The 17,373-nt window shown below is 39.3% G+C and overlaps 1 protein-coding gene across 1 annotated transcript in view; it reads right to left on the bottom strand.

Annotated features, from left to right (window-relative positions):
- Positions 1-14,334, bottom strand: part of LOC139715239 (scavenger receptor cysteine-rich domain-containing protein DMBT1-like) — a 34,101-nt gene extending 19,767 nt beyond the window's left edge. Inside the window, exons 1-10 of the mRNA XM_071626824.1 lie at positions 14,168-14,334; positions 13,189-13,262; positions 7,439-7,774; positions 6,290-6,610; positions 5,593-5,910; positions 4,336-4,650; positions 3,056-3,391; positions 1,889-2,224; positions 1,192-1,377; positions 260-391 (exon numbers count right to left, since the gene is read on the bottom strand). Of these exons, the coding sequence (XP_071482925.1) occupies positions 260-391; positions 1,192-1,377; positions 1,889-2,224; positions 3,056-3,391; positions 4,336-4,650; positions 5,593-5,910; positions 6,290-6,610; positions 7,439-7,774; positions 13,189-13,262; positions 14,168-14,178 (2,365 nt within the window). The 5' untranslated portion in view covers positions 14,179-14,334. The remainder of the gene's footprint in view (positions 1-259; positions 392-1,191; positions 1,378-1,888; positions 2,225-3,055; positions 3,392-4,335; positions 4,651-5,592; positions 5,911-6,289; positions 6,611-7,438; positions 7,775-13,188; positions 13,263-14,167) is intronic.
- Positions 14,335-17,373: the final 3,039 nt, after the last annotated feature.

The following is a 17,373-nucleotide window of genomic DNA, read 5'->3' as shown; positions in this document are numbered from 1 at the left end:
TCTACTATGTCTGCATTCACTGAACGGATACGTTTGGGGCATATTCATATTGTAGAGTTAATTTGTTTTTCAGAACGGCATATCTATTAAAGAAGATATTCCATATTTCAGTTAAGATTATGTGTTTAGAATAAGATGCGTAGAAAGTAAGACGGCGTGTTATTTTCGAGCAATCCTTAGTTTGGAGGGCGTCCTCCATCCATGTGAAACGCTTTTGGGTACTTAATCAGTTACCATGGCAACATTACTTGAAACTCACGTGCGTCACAGTGCTCTTCGTCCTCGCCTAACGGGCAGTCCCTATTCCCGTTGCAGCGCCAATCTGCGGGAACACAAAGTCGATGGCTGTTGCAGAGAAAGCCACCGGAGGGACACTCGAGTATCGGCCGAGCTGAGAAGGAGGAGAGCCCATCAGTGCACATGAAAGAAAGAGTGTAAAAAGGGCATGGTGTGTATGTGTGTGGTTTTTTTTTCTTCATCTTTCCAGAAAGGTTTGACAAGATATGATGAAAACACTGTAAAAACTATCAACAAGTTAAGTTGATATCTTTAAACATAACCTGATAAAATCAACTTGTCCAAGGACGTAAACACTGGGCAGGATTCGAACTCGGGTCCTCCGATCGGGAGTCGGGAGTCTTATCCACTATAATTATGCCACGTACAGCATATGCAGGGAGTTGGAAAATACACATACAATGGACAAGGATGTGGAGAAGTCTCATAGCTGCTGACACAAAACAATAGTGGCGCCCCTTCTTTTATCATTAAATACAAACTTGATTTTACACACTCCAAAAGACGACAATACTTCAACTTGATTTATCATCTCAGGACACAGTCATGTTCGACCTCAACTCATGTGGGGGCGCTGTGGCATAATGGATAAGACTCCCGACTCCCGATCGGAGGACTCGAGTTCGAATCCCACCCAGTGCTTACGTCCTTGGACAAGATGTTTTACCCACAATGTCCCTCTCGACCCAGGTGTATAAATGAGTACCTGGCAAAGCCTAGGGAAATCATAATGGCAGGACCCTCTGGTAGAGAAGTAGTAACACTGAAGAAGCTACCATGGATGAATACGACCTTATCATCATTAACAATTCAATTACTCTTTCCGTTACACAACGGGCAAAAACAACCCCTCTATAATGAGGAGCTGCTAACACTAGGTCACAGAGCGCTCACCTTCGCACCGCAAGGGCTCGGCGTCCCAGTTGCCAGATGGGAGACAGGACAGGGAACGGCTTTCTCCGTATCGCTGATAACCTTCATTACACTGTATGAGGCAGACTGGATTCGGCTGGGCATCTCGGAGACAATTCAGTCTGCCATGGAGGGGAACCTCCAGAGTAGGACAGCTGATAGCTACTTCTGGTAGAAGGCAGGAGGAGCAAGAGAACCAAAGTGGAGGAGATAGAAATATGGGGAGAAAAGGGAGAAAATATGAGAAAAAGGAGAGCAACAAGAGGAGGACGAGGGAGAATACGGAAGGATGAAGTGAAACGGAGGAGGAGGAGGAGGAAGAGGAGTGAGACGAAGAAGATTAGAAAGGGTGGTGGCGGTGGAGGAGAAGTAGTGAGGGAGAAGGGGAAGAAGAAGAAGAAGTGGAGGAGGAAGAGAATCAGAGATGACCGACCTCTTTCATTTTTGACCCAAAAAAAATCATAGGTGTTGAGAAGACTTGGTTTATTTTTTGTTTTAACCATGTCAGCATTTACTGACTATTTCACTAGTCTTTCTTCAATTGCTCTACAGGCACGTTTGTGGCAACTTTTACAAGAAGGGACATGTGTGCAATGCTGTTTGCTGCGTCTCACACCTATGAAACTCAACATTCAAAATGATTATGTCCAAGATGACCCTAGTAAGAAAGTGCTATTACCTGCTGGTCTACAAATCACCCCCGCGTCTTCCTCGTGAGCACAGTTGTGGAAAGATGTATGCGGACAAGACGTCAGGGTCTCCTCGTTACCGCTGCACCTCACATCATCGAGATGGATCGGGCCAGTTCCGGCTCCATACCTGGCCCTTAGCTGGGCTGTTTCGGCAGCCCCGTATCCCAGCTGGCGGCAGACGACGTTTGCGTCGGGCAGGTTCCACTCGTCATCACACACCGTTCCCCACTGGTTGTCCATAAAGACTTCCACCCGGCCTTCGAGGGGATGCGACCCTCCGACGAGGCGAATTGTGACTGGTGGAGGTGGGGTAGCAAGTGGAACTGTATAGAGGGAAACAAACATCCACTCCACGCACTTACTTCCATTTTACAAAGATGTACGGGTTTGAAATGAAAGGACACCTTGCACGTCACTAACTTGTCTTGTCATCTCGACTTTAATCTTGCCTTGAACCACTGCAGTACATTGTGTGATAAAAAAAAATCCATTAAGGCGCCTGGATGTTCCTCTTGCTTTTAAAGTTTGTATAGTATATATATTATGCTTTGGTAACGAGTTTTGTTTTATGAGTCTGTCAAAGACCAGTCGACAAATAGATAACATGATCACGTACTCGAACGTTTGGCCAAAATATTTTTTGAGGTGCTAGTATAAGCTCCCATGGACAACATTCTCGTGTATGATAACAAATGGGAATAAAAGAAGGAAAAATGAGGAAGGAAGAGTAAAAAGAGAAGAGAGATGGAGAAGACGGAAGGATGAAGTAGAACGGAGAGGAGGAGGAGGGAGGAGAAGAAGGAGAAGAAAAAAAAGGTGGTGGCGGTGGAGAAGAAGGAGAAAGGGAGGGAGAAGGGGAAATAGAAGAAGAGAAGGAGGAAGAGAAACAGAGATGACCGACCTCTTTCATTTATATATCAAGTCTTACAACGACAAAAAAAGATCATGGCTTTTGAGAAGAATTGTTTTCTTTTTTTTAATACAATGTACAGACTATTTCACTAGTCTTTCTTAACTTGCTCTGCAGACACGTTTGTGGCAACCCTTACAAGAAGGGACATTTGTGCAATGTTGTCTGCTGCGTCTCACACCTATGAAACTCAACATTCAAAATGATTATGTCCAAGATGACCTTAAAAACAAAGTACAATTACCTGCTGGCCTACAAATCACCCCCGCGTCTTCCTCGTGAGCACAGTTGTGGAAAGATGTATGCGGACAAGACGTCAGGGTCTCCTCGTTACCGCTGCACCTCACATCATCGAGATGGATCGGGCCAGTTCCGGCTCCATACCTGGCCCTTAGCTGGGCTGTTTCGGCAGCCCCGTATCCCAGCTGGCGGCAGACGACGTTTGCGTCGGGCAGGTTCCACTCGTCGTCACACACCGTTCCCCACTGGTTGTCCATGAAGACTTCCACCCGGCCTTCGAGGGGATGCGACCCTCCGACGAGGCGAATTGTGACTGGCGGAGGTGGGGTAGCAAGTTGAGCTGTATAGAGGGAAACAGACATCCACTCCATGCACTTACTTCCATTCTACAAAGATTTCCGGGTTTGAAATGAAAGGACACATTGCACGTCACTAACTTGTCATGTTATCCCGACTTAAATCTTGTCTTGAACCACTGCAGTACATTGTGTGATAACAACAAAGAATCCATTTAGGCGCCTGCATGTTCCTCTTCCTTTTTGAAGTTTGCATTGTATGCTATGGCAATGAGTTCTCTTACACGAGTCAGTCAAATACCAGTCGACAAATGGGTAGCATGCATGATCACGTGATACAGTACTCGACCGTTTGTCACCTTTTCACATGGGCACACTTTTTAAAGGGGATTTTTAACGGTTATGCACTCCCATGGACAATATTCTTATGTAAGATAACAAGTTACTTAACCCTAAAGATTCTGTACATAATAGCCTATTGTTCCCTTGAGAGTACAGCGATATTATTCTCATTTCGGCAACTTTCTAAATCATCAAAATAGATCACTGCATGTTTAATTTTGTCTATTTAGAAGTCATGTTTATTTGAAGGCATATCAAGACTTTACAAAGAGAATTGTGTGTCACAAAAAAGTGACATACTTTTGTTGACCTTTCCCCTCTTTCAAATTACTTAATTTTATCTCTACGAAAACAATGAAACTGGTAAAGCATAAAACTATAACAAAGCAGACGGGTGGTTTCGGGTTTTTCACGGAGTAATCTGACGGGCGGTTTCGGGTGCATCAGTTTCTACCTGTACTAATGGTTTTATATTTTTATTGTACGTTATGAAACACAACGATGAATAGTTAGAAGACAAAAAAAGAGAGAGATTTACAGCAGCAAACTACTGACATGTAAATGATGCCACCTGAATAATTTTGGGGCTGATTTGGGAAGGAGATAAATACAATTGTAATGTACTTGACCGGCGCAAGATACAGACCTTGCGGACTGCACACCAAGCCGGCGTCCTCTTGGTGAATGCAGTTATGGCGGGAAATATGTGGGCAGGATGTCAAGAGCGCTTCGCTGCCATCGCACTGAAGGTTGTCGAGATGAATGGGGCCCGACCCAGCGCCGAAGCGTGCCCGGACCGGGGCCGACGTGGGGAGCCCAAGGCCCAGCTGTCTGCAGGCGACCTCGGCGTCGCTCATGTCCCATTCGTCATCACACACAGTGCCCCATTCGTTGTCTACCAAGACCTCCACTCGCCCCTCGTATGGAGTTGACCCGCCAACAAGGCGTATCGTGTTTTCACCTAGATTTTGTTTTTCGATTTGATGCAAATAAGATGACAACCAAAGATTATTACTCAAGCTTAGAATCTTGTCTTTCATGAGAAAATGTTTGCATGAACTTGTTTCCATGAAAAGAAATATTTACGAACTTACGACAGACTGATTTGATTTTAATTTGAGAAAGCCGATATGATGTAATTAGAATAAAAACGTCGAAACATAAACCACGAAATCCACATCCCGAAGTCGAAACTTACGCTTTGCCTGGTGATGATTTTTTTTTTTTTCCTGCGTGACCTCCTTGAATGTTCCTTTTGACTTTCCAGGGAGCGACCACCATGCAGTTTTGATATCTAGAAATATTTTCAACTTAGTTTGTTTGTTCGTTTAAACCTTTTTTTTTCGGGGATAATTCATATACTATAAGAGCCTATTGCCTTGCATCTGAACTGAATTGCTGATCATGCATTTGAATGAAATCAATTTTGTTATGGAACTATCGGGCAAAAGTGTTAGGAAGATACGATGGCAATGAAACTAAGAAATGAGATACTGATATACAATGAGTAGATGGGGGAATTTACGCGACTAAAACGTTTTGCAATTGAAAACTGAAATTTGAGAATTTCCCATTTAACATCTCTCCTCAAAGTGTAACATCATATCAGAAGAATTTTGAAGATGCCTTAGAAGTTACTGCTACAGGACAAAACACAACGAATCCACTTTTTCACATCCTACAGAAATAAGGCGCGAGTAGGAAAGCGCAGCACAATGTTCTCCTAAAAGAAATGAAATTATTTGTGTTCAGATTATTATAGGTATATAGAAAGATAGATGGATGGATAGATGGATGAATAGATATATGAATAGATAGATAGATAGATAGATAGGTAAATAGATAGATAAATAGACAGATAGGTAGGTGGTTAGGTAGATAGATAGAAATAAGAGAAACGTACCACTTTCCCGGCACACTATCCCGGCATCCTCGTAGTGAGCACAGTTGTGGTTAGGGTTGTGTTCACACAGTGTGAGCAGTGGTTCATCACCGTCACACCTCAAGTCATCCAGATGTATGGGGCCGGTTCCCGGACCGAAGGAACGAAGCGGATCAGCGGCAGGACCGAATCCGAGTTGCCTGCAGGCGACATCGGCATCCGCGTCGTCCCACTCATCGTTACACACAGTACCCCATCGGTTGTCGACGAGGACTTCTATGCGTCCCTCAAATTGGGATGAGCCATCAACCAGACGGATTCCGGCAGACCGATCAACACCTAGATGAGTGAGGATATATATTTGACAGAATTAAGGGTTTGTTAATGACCCAAATATTTCTGTAGCTGTCTGACTCATTTGAGTGTACTATTACACAGAAGAGACTTCCTACCGACGACGTGCCGTCAACCTCGCCTAGGTCTAATCCAAAGGAATGGTAGAAAAATTATTCAACTTATATGATTTTGACTTTAACAATAGCATTTAAACATGTTTATATCCATCTGAGTCAATTTTTCGAATGGTAGGAGGTCGACTTAAGGTTAATTGCTCTGTGTTAACACACCATCTACACCTATTATACAATTACACATTTACATCGTGCATTGTGATGTGTTTATAGTATAGTGATACCACGTATGTATAGAAGATACAGACCTGCGCACACAACTCCAGCATCTTCACTGTGAACGCAGTTGTGGATATTCAAGCCACCATGACTACAAGATAAGAGCGAGCTCTCGGTGCCGTCACACACCAGGTTGTCCAGGAGAATGAGTCCGCTTCCCGGCTCGAAGGGTCGAACTTCCACGGGCTCGCCCAGACCGAGCTGGCGGCAGGCAACTCGCGCGTCGCTCATATCCCAAAGGTCGTCGCAGATCGTGCCCCACTCTCCGTCGACGAGGATCTCAACGCGTCCCTGTAGGTGTGTGTCTCCTACCAGACGAATATCTGGACGAGACTCTGTGGGAGTTACTCCTGCAAAGATGAACAGTGTTGGAGGCGTTTAATGTTAAAACATACTGATATAATTAAAGTCTTGACATTGCATGATATGATTACTGCAAAATATTGACTGCAGATTTGAAACTATACGTTAGACGATAAAAAACTCAAAGGCTCCAGGCCTATATCTATTTGTAAATACCTCACACAAGTGTGTATTCCCTTGCAGTTTCAGATGTTGTAATTTTGTCTCCAACATTAAGCACATTTGTAACGTTATGTCTTACAAGAAAATTCAACCCACTTCTTCTTTGGTTTCGTATTTTGCCTCATTCGGAGAGTGTTAGCAGCACACTTTGATCGTGCTAAACTAACAGTTGGAAAGATGTTGTTGAGTTTGAGGGGGGTCCTTCTCCTTCCGCAAGACACATCCTGGGTATATAAGTTTATTTTATGTACACATTGACAATATGACAAAATTTACATTTTCATTCCATCTAATTTATTATCTTACCAAAATGAAATCACAGTCGTAGTGATTGTCACTTTCTGTAATTAAGCAGTATTAAATTGTTCTATCTGGAGAACTTAACGTGGATAAACAAAAATAACAAAAATTGTGGCGAAAATTGTCAGGGGGTTACTAACACCCCCCCCCCCCCCCCATCTGATTCCGTCGTCAGTGTAACAGTAACTATTGCATTGGATTACAGAGTTAAGTTCAAGTTTAAGCTTATCTCTATTGTTCTCCATCTCAGCGTAATTAATAACATAATGTAAGCTACATGAAAGTAAAGAATTATCAAGATGCCATCTCTAGTGACATGTGAGTGATGAATCGGGCAAGGCAAATGAACCTACCTGCCGCCTGGCATCTCACTGCAGCATCTTCAGTGTGTCCACAGTTGTGGTTGTCGACACCGTGATGTGAGCAAGAGACGAGCGAAGCCTCGTCCCCGTCACAATCCAGATCATCGAGGAAGATGCTGCCGGTCCCGCGGCCGAAGTCCATCAACGTAGCCGTTCCCGCCTCGATGGCCGGCCCGAGACCGAGCTGACCGCAGGCAACGTGCGCGTCGTCCAGATCCCACAGGTCATCACATACCGTTCCCCATACCTCATTGATGAGGATCTCCACCCGCCCCTCTCGATTGTTACTTCCACCAACGAGCCGGATGTCTTGTCTTTGGCCATAGGCTGCATGGCAGCAGAGACAAGACAAATGGAGTGTAAGATCAGATCAAAACACGACACAAGTTACACTTCATTAAATCTCGATTGATTCCAACCTACATAAAATACTATTTTACTTTTGATCTGTTTACGTACAAACATAGGTATATAAACATAGCTATCATGATAGATTCCATTTCAGTAATGACAACATTGATATCATTCAATAATATCACATTTTATAAATTTAAAAGGTTGATGAGATTACTAACCCACTGCTTTCAATATCTTGTGCAGGAGTTCGAAAACACTCAATTCATCTAAATACATTATTTTTTCATGTATTTCGAAATCGTCTTCCGACATTCAGAAACATCATATCGACACATAAAATGCGTGATTTATATCCTGGGTATAAAGGCATTCCAGACGATTTATATAATTTCAAAGTGGTAATGTTAGTTCACAAATTGGTAAATCCATGTATATATTTGTGGAATTTATTGAGGTTCTTGAGCAGAAAAACCCAAAGCATCATCAACTGAACAAGGCTGACGAGTCTCATATATTTCAGAAATATAACAATGTAATTCCATCACACTACCACATATGTAGAACTTATGCATGCTTCTTCTTTTGTTTTGCTTCCCTGATCACCCAACACCCAATACAATACAATTCAATTCAGTTCAATCAGTTCAAATTAACTCGGTTCAATTATTTTCATAAAAAAATAAAAGTAATACTACAAGGAATTCACTTGTCAAGTCATGTTATTGGGCAATGAAAAAGAAATGAAAATCGTGAAATATGATACAAAATATATATGCGGATTATATATCATGAAAACAATGTATACACTTTGCAATGGAAACCAAGAGTAATTGATTTGTTATGAATTTTGAAAGCATTCTTATCCTCATTCCAATCACAAATTCTGCACCCACTATTAACCAATCCATAATTGCTTAAGCGAAAAAGTCTGAAGATACAAGATTTCATTTTAACAGGTGTGTTTTTTTTATTCATTCTTTTTTAGATTTTCATTTCCAATTTATCATCGCATCCTTTCAGCGAAATTAGAATACTATGGCATAAGAGGCATTGTGTTGCAGTGGTTCCAAACTTACCTCTCAAACCGATCGCAGGTATTGTGCTACAAGGATAAGATATCCAGTAGTGGAACGATCTCATTTGGAGTACCACAAGGATCAGTGCTGGGACCCACACTGTTCCTATTATACATCAATGACTTACCTAGCTCATCTAACTATTTTCAGTTCAGACTATTCGCTGATGACTCAAACATTTTTCATACATTTCCCAAAGGTACAAAAGAAATTGATATGAATGACGTAAAAGAAAAATTGAATGAGGTGCAGAAATGGTGTATTGTGAATAAATTAACTATTAACTTGAAGAAAACAAATTATATGATTTTCAAAGGACTAAGACAACCAATTGCAATTAAAGGTGTGTTAACGGTCTCCGAAACGGTTATAGAAAGAGTACATGTAGCATCTTTTGTAGGAATCCAAATTGATGAGACCTTGATGTGGAAGGATCAGGGGGCGTTTCATCAACGAGTTCGTCGGAGGTTTTCACCGACAAATTTGCTATTAGCCAATCAGACGCAAGGATTTCAGTAGCTTTTAACAGTTGTCAGTGTAAATCACTGACAAAAAGTTTCATGAAACGGTCCCCAGATTCAATGTATCAACAAATGCATTAGGCGCAAAATTGGCTTAATCTTCAAGTTAAGATACTTTGTTCCAAGGTATGTCCTCATGCTTTTATATAAATTCTTTATACAATCACATATACTTTATGGAATTGAAGTATGGGGAAGTACCTACAGGAGCCACTTAAATTGTACATTTTTAGCACAACAAAAATGGCGGTGAGAGCAATTACATTTTCTCCCTTAAGAACAAGTTCTAGGCCATTATTCACCAGTCTAGGAGTGTTAGATGTTCTTGACCTGCATAAGCTTGCAGTGTCAACCTTTGTATATGATCTACACAAGGGACATTTACCACATTCTGTCACGCAATATTATGAGCCAATGAATCATGCATACAAGACTAGAGGCAAATATCATTCCATGCTAAACTCTCGAAATGTAAAACAACACGTGGTATATTTTCTATATCTTTTGTCGGGTCAAAGTTCTGGAATAGTTTGCCCAAAAATATTCAAGAGGAAAGAACAAGATCTTCATTTCGAAGAAACCTAAAAAAAAAAATCACTTGTTAAATGAAGTTTAGTGATGAAAAGAATATTCAGATGTTTCGTTTAATGTACTCTTATAGTACAGTTTAGAAGGGTAGACCTTGCAATAAGCATCTTAAATATACATGTAGCTATAATGGGAGAACCATTCTCGACTACCACTTGTGCTAACTTTTGGTTCCCCCTTTAACAACATTATCTTCTGTTTTCTATTTTCTATTTTTTTTCAAAACCTTTGTCTATGCATATATGTCTATATTACATACTTATTCATTCTCTTTGCCTTTTCAGTGATGAATGTGTCACAATGAAACTAAATCAATTACACGTATGTATACCACATGTATTCTTATAAGATAAATATAAGTATGTAAAACATATGCTTGCATACCTGTAAGAACCTTGTATATCATTGTGTTCTCATAAAAGATTTTCATGTTATTAAAAAATACATATACATAGATAACAAGACGTCAAACAATAGTACATTCTTAAAAAAATATACTCCTATTACATCTTCAGTATAAGGAAAACATCTTGTTTTGAAAATCATACCTTATGATTATTGACATTTCACTGAACTATATTCAAATCCAATATCATTGCCAGTATTGAACAAGACTAAGGGGAGAAGATTCACTTCCGCTTTATTTCACAATCTACACACTGACATATAGGGTGTCTTTGCAAAGTCCTTCGTAAAGAACTAGTATTCACATTAAAAATGAAAAATCAACCTCCAGGATGCAAAGCAAAAATCAACTTCCTGAAGTATTCACCAGATGTTTTCATTGGATTTTATCGTGGTTAGGAACCGGAAGGAAAAAAAAAAAACAAATAACGTAAGGTATAAGGTCCAATGGCCTCGCCAAATAATCGTCATATAGTTTACCATCTGCTGTTAATCATTTATAATTATTGGCACACTATCGTTATAACACTCGCGTTGAGTCGCGTAAATTATATTTCAGTTTCCAAAACTTTCCTCAGGCGCCTCAGTTTTCATTTCGGAAGTAAGATCATCGAAGGAAATAGAATGGATCAAAGTTTTCCTAACCTGTAAATGAAATCACAGATCTAATTTCAAACTCTTTGCAGTATCCTTCTCTTAATATCATAGACAAAATATGTGTTTATGTAAGTGTAAATTATTGATCTGGATGAAGGATTGAAATTCCATAACTTTCACCCCGTCATGAATCTTAAAATGGATGGCAATCTTTAAACTGTTAAAAGGAACTATATAATGGAAATGCGTGTTGACTTGTTCTGATTCATAATACCCTCAACTTTACTTCTGTGGCCAAATGAACATCTAAATATCATGTATTTAGAATGTTTCTACTTTTTCTTTTCAAATGAATGTGAAGAGATATAGTAGAAATGTTATTATAAATATTATATCGTCGGCACAATAGGCATACTGCTAAGTGACGATCAGGTTATTATGAATCAACAAGTCAACCCGATCATAAATCATAAAATTACTTATAAGGGACATCTTGGTAACTCTCCTGAATGTAAGACCCAACAATAATCTTGATAATAGCCAGGTTGCAAAAAATACCTTATAGTAAAATGGACTGGTCTAATGTCAATATACTGAGGGTAAGAGCGCAGTTAGGAAAGGATCTACTGATAAGACATTTTATACATTAAAGTTGTTCTTGTGGTTAGAAAATATCCAACAAAATATCAAAGGTCCACAAGAATCTTATGAGTGCCTAAGGCTTCACGGCGATCAATAAATCGAAGGAATAATCTTTAATGTCGAGCATTTAAGGTACTCAGGAATAATACTTTAAAGGACAAGTCCATCTTCATATACATGTGGATTGAGTGAATGCAACAATAGTGGAACACATCAGAGAAAGTTTGGGGAAAATCTGACAACCCGTTAAAAGTTATGTTTTAAGAGTTTTAAGAGTGTGGAATTCTCTTGAAAACAGTCTCAAGAAACTTTAACAGTTTTAGCACTTTTACCTCTAAGTTACACATTTTTTTTTAGGTATTCCTATAGCAGAATGAGTTATGTGATTTATTTATGTGATTTTTATTGTAAGTTATTTTTTTATATTATCGTAATTATTAAATCTTTTTATCTCATATACCTCGATGAGCCTATGCATCTCGTGCCTCGCCTCTAGTTGGTTTTGTCCCTACCAACTTCTCTTCCTCTGTCCCTCTTTTTCCTGTCCCTTTTAGTCTATTTCTGTTATTAACTTCCACGCTAATCCCTTTTCTCTCTCTTTTTGCCACATGAGAGCTGCCATGTTTAGTGTGGTGTGTGTATGTGTGTGCATTTCTTGTTTGTTTGTTTATTTGCTTCATTTCCATCTGAGACGATGGCCCGATAGAACATATTCGTGCATAAGATGTGACTCTCTCACAAACAAGACCACCATTCGAAGAGTTTTATTGCAAAATGTGTTAAGCACCATTTTTTAACTTTTTAAAGTAAGTACATCATATCAGAGAGAGCAAAATATTTGTAACATAACAAGGAATATTCTACTAGTTATGAGTAAACATTTTTGTGTTTTCTCATTGTTTTGTTTGTTTTCCTTTAGCAGCTTTAATTACAAATATCTCAACCTAACAAGAGTGGATTTAGCTCATTTTCCGATAAAGCTCTTCATTTCATTTCCAAGGGACTGAGTATTTTGCCTCTCACTATAGAGGGGACAAAAAAAAACAACAACAACAACAACATCGCTCAAGGGACTCGGGAATCGAACTCGGTCCTTTGGATTGTTATTTATAGGAAGACGCGCTACCAACTAAGCTAACTCCGCCCTGTTGTCTTAGGTTTTTTCTTTCTTTCTAGGGGGATTTTCTCTAGTTTTGTTAGTTTAGAAATTCATTATTACTTATTGTTTATGAGGAGATTGCAAAGAACAAGCTCGGCTTTTTAGCATTCCGTCCCTTTTTCGATCAATTTTCATTTTGTATTGTCAGGAAATATAGCACTTCTTGCATCTCAATTCTTAGTGTTTTCCTTGATTACAATTTTGTTTTGATTTTGTGTACGTATATGTATATTCAAATATCTATTTGTGATTGCATTGGAAATGAAATTGATTAAATGAAATGAATAAATGAACATGCTTTTACGTCGCATAATAATCTTGCTTTAACATTGCCAGATGTTATGTAATCATGTACTGATATTTAGTCACGAACAATTTAAAAGAATGTTTCCTCACCTCTTGTTGACAATAAAGCAAGCAGAATGAATAGCTGCTGGAACATTGTCAACTCACAACACCGCCTACCCTCTCTGTGTAGGGAAACAAGGAAATGAAGAGGTGACGTCACTTCCGGCACTTTTACGAAGTGGAGGCTGGCACAGCCATGAGGTACAATACGTACAATGGTGTTCGTAATATCCGGGTTCAATCATTATGTATATCCAACATGGTGACTTGTTGGGCAGGGATAATGTCTTAGAAAATTTTTTCGTCGATTATGTTATGAAGGTTTTTTTCTCACTTTCTTACTCTTTGTCTGTTTCTATCTCTCCCTCTCTCTCTCTCTCTCTCTCTCTCTCTACCTATGTCTTTCTTTCTTTCTTTCTCTCTCTCTCTCACGGAGTAGTCTTTTATACATTTGAAGATATCAAAATTATAGAAAATGCCTTTAATTCACTAAACAAATCAATTCATCTTCCAGCAAATTGAATTCACTATAGGTCATTCAAACGATTAACCTTCGTTTTAGATGAATTCACAAGAACAAATAGACCAACGAAGCAGCAACAATGTATAACTATTTTGAAATACAAATTGCAATATAAAAGTAAGAATTTACAACAGAAGTTTCACATACGGCTGCTTGGCGAATTTCAGATGTTTAGGAGTGTCATATGATTCACATATTGGAAATGTTGAGGTTTACGTCTATTGCAAATGACATGGATGGCATGTACAATAAAATGGCGATTCGCACGTAAGTTGATTTTATATTATCATTGTACCAACTGTGCTTTGATTCGTCTGCAAACGTTTATTGCTTCACACTAACTATAGCCATTTTAGATTTCTCAGATTTACTTGAACTGCCAAGAAATTTTGTGGTGTGCCGTGGGCCGATAGTTTCCCTCAAGTGTTCAACATAAAAACAGGAATAACATTCAGTTCAGAACAAGTGCACATACATTACAACGACAATGATAATTATTCATACCTTTCCTTCATAACGAGGACAGCTGATCGACTCAAAAACACTTTAGAATCCTTGGTTGTGCACGATGTGTGTTATGCCCCGCTCCACCAACGAAGGGAAATTCGTTAGATAGACCAGGAAGTCATTCCTGTACACTGGCTTATGAAAACAGTATACAGCTTGGTAGGTTGAAGAGACAAGACTTAATGCCAACTCACATTGAGAAGGAACGTATTTTTGTGCTCTCTCGCGACTAAAGTGCACATGGGACTTTCGTTTTAATTCTTCTATGTAAGGTCTACAACTGGTATACCCGGCAATGCACGGGGGGGGGGGGGGGGGGTGGGCGGGGGTAGGAGAGAACGTAAAAGTAAGTGATTTGCCATACCAGCGGTATTCCTGGAAATTAAGTTATAATGTTACAAGTTAAAAGGACTGTACGTTACTGGTTGAGGTGAGGATTCAGGTATATAACATTTTTGGTGAGATAATGAAAAACCTCTTATGAAAGAGAATGTAATTCTAGGAAGGATTCAACGTTTATTTGATGATAATTGGCCTTGAAATGGCTGAGAAATAAAAAGCGATCCTTATAAAGTTGACTGGCCATGCCTTTTATTAGGATCTCTTTGTTTTACCTTGTCTTATATCTCAGTCATTTCAAAACCGATTTCCATCAAAAAAACCTTTGATTCCCCTTAAACTTGTATGCTCTTTACCATTTCAAAGAGTGATTTCTAAATATCTCACAAAACATATTGCAAAATGTAACAAGAGGAATCCTCACCTCAATCAGTACTGTCCCTACAGTCCCTTTGCAAGACACAGCTATAAAGAACGGATCTGTGAAAACTTGATCAATTCATGGGACAACAGAATGTGACAAATAAGTCATTGTCATTTTGTACAGTTGAATGCCAGTAATTTGAGGCACTGTAATTTGATAAAAGGTGCTGAATACGGAATTGAAAGTCAGGTGACAGTGACGACCACGGAAACAGAATTGATGAATACTTGAATATCAATATCAGTTAACGAATTGATTAATCAATAGACTCAAGGGGATGGCTAGTAACTGATCAGTGGGAATCAGTGGGAATGCTGGGGGATGATTGTTCCAATTCTTGTGGGATCCATTTAAGAGTACATTATATATATATTGTTGTGTGAACATTATTTGCTTCAGAACCAGGGAGGTGGAAGAAAGATTCTCATATTCAAGTAATGTGCAGTTTAATGCCCCGTCACTGTACAGGCATGCTAACCTGGAAACAAATAGAAACTGCATGTCCTGAGCATATACATACATTTACAAAGGAAGAGAGAAAGAAACGTAAAGAATACGATCATCTTTCTTGAATTCTTGATTTGATCACAGATGAAAAGCAGTAGAGGGATGAATTCTGAGCAATTCAACATGATTGTAGTACCATCCCCCTGATCTATTAGTGAACTTCACCCTTTGGCCTGTAAACGTATTCGACTTTTAGCCCCCCCCCCCCCCCCCCCCCCCCCCTTCAATTAACGGTTCCAGATTACTTCTTAGAATTTGTTGTTATTCCCAATAGCTGATGAGAAAATCAGGTTATCATTATTATGCATTCTCCATGGATACAGATTCCGGTTTATCCATTCTACGGACGCGATCCGATGGCGTTTTGCCTTGGCAGATAAGGGGAAGTCCCTTCTTTCCTCCAGAACCTGAAAACATCGCTGCAAACACCAAACAACTGCACACAAAATACACCGGGATTCGTGACTGGTCGCTGAGGGGCACCTTCCTGTCGAGCTCGACCAATCACAAACTTCGTCACTGTCACCTATGGTTGACAGCGCGCGGATTTCTAATAGAGTAACAACATCGAGCAAGTTGCACGATCCGTCGTGCGTCATGCGTCGTGTCTGTCGTATGGCAAGCCTTTTTTACATTTAAAGTTAATTTCTGATATCACAAATTCCATTTTGTGATATCAAAAAATCAAATTTTTGATATCAAGAATTCAATTTGTGATATCAAGAATTAAATTTGTGATATCACAAATTCCCGTAAGTGTAGCTCATGAACTTAATTTGTGATATCAAGAAATCGAATTTGTGATATCACAAAATCCATTCTTGATATCACAAATTCAATTTGTGATATCAGAAATTCGAATTTGTGATATCTAAAATTCAATTTGAGATATCACTAAATGAATTTGTGATATCAGAAATTCGAATTCTTGATATCAAAAATAGGTTTCACGTGAAAAACCAATGGTAATTCGTGATATCACAAAATGATTTTTTGATGTCACAAATTCAAATTTGTGATATCACGAAATAAATTTGTGATAACACTAATTTGAATTTGTGATATCAAGAATTCTTATTTGTGATATCACAAATGCGAATTTCTGATATCACAAATTCCATTTTGTGATATCACGAATTGAATTATTGATATCACAAAATCGAATTTGTGATATCAGTAATTCACAGGGAATTCGAGAGTTAGTTTTGCGCTGAAATTCAACTGTGAATTCGAGCGTTAGTTGAGCGCAGAAATACACAGGGAATTCGAGCGTTAGTTCAGTGCAGTAAATCCCTGTGAATTCGAGCGTTAGTTGAGCGCAGGAATACAAAGTGAATTCGAGCGTTAGTTTTGCGCTGAAATTCAACTGTGAATTCGAGCGTTAGTTGAGCGCAGAAATACACAGGGAATTCGAGCATTAGTTCAGTGCAGTAAATCCCTGTGAATTCGAGCGTTAGTTGAGCGCAGAAATACAAAGTGAATTCGAGCATTAGTTTTGCGCTGAAATTCAACTGTGAATTCGAGCGTTAGTTGAGCGCAGAAATACAAAGTGAATTCGAGCATTAGTTTTGCGCTGAAATTCAACTGTGAATTCGAGCGTTAGTTGAGCGCAGAAATACACAGGGATTTCGAGCGGTAGTTCAGTGCAGAGAATCGCTGTGAATTCGAGCATTAGTTTAGCGCAGAAATACAAAGTGAATTCGAGGGTTAGTTGAGCGCTGAAATACACAGGGAGTTCGAGCGTCAGTTTAGTGCAGAAAATCGCTGTGAATTCGAGCATTAGTTTAGCGCAGTAATACAAAGGGAATTCGAGCGTTAGTTTTGCCCTGGAATTTAACTGTGAATTCGAGCGGTTTTGTTTTGTTGTTGTTGTTGTTTTTTTAGCGCAGAAATACACAGGGAATTGGAACATTACTTTTGAGCTGATATTCAG

This window comes from Diadema antillarum, unplaced genomic scaffold (assembly GCF_040938485.1).
Source record: "Diadema antillarum isolate AM-2024a unplaced genomic scaffold, OU_Dant_1.0 seq00003210_RagTag, whole genome shotgun sequence".
Classification (NCBI taxonomy): Eukaryota; Metazoa; Echinodermata; class Echinoidea; order Diadematoida; family Diadematidae; genus Diadema; species Diadema antillarum.
Note: the sequence above shows the minus strand (reverse complement) of the source record. Positions and strands in the feature narration are given on the sequence as shown.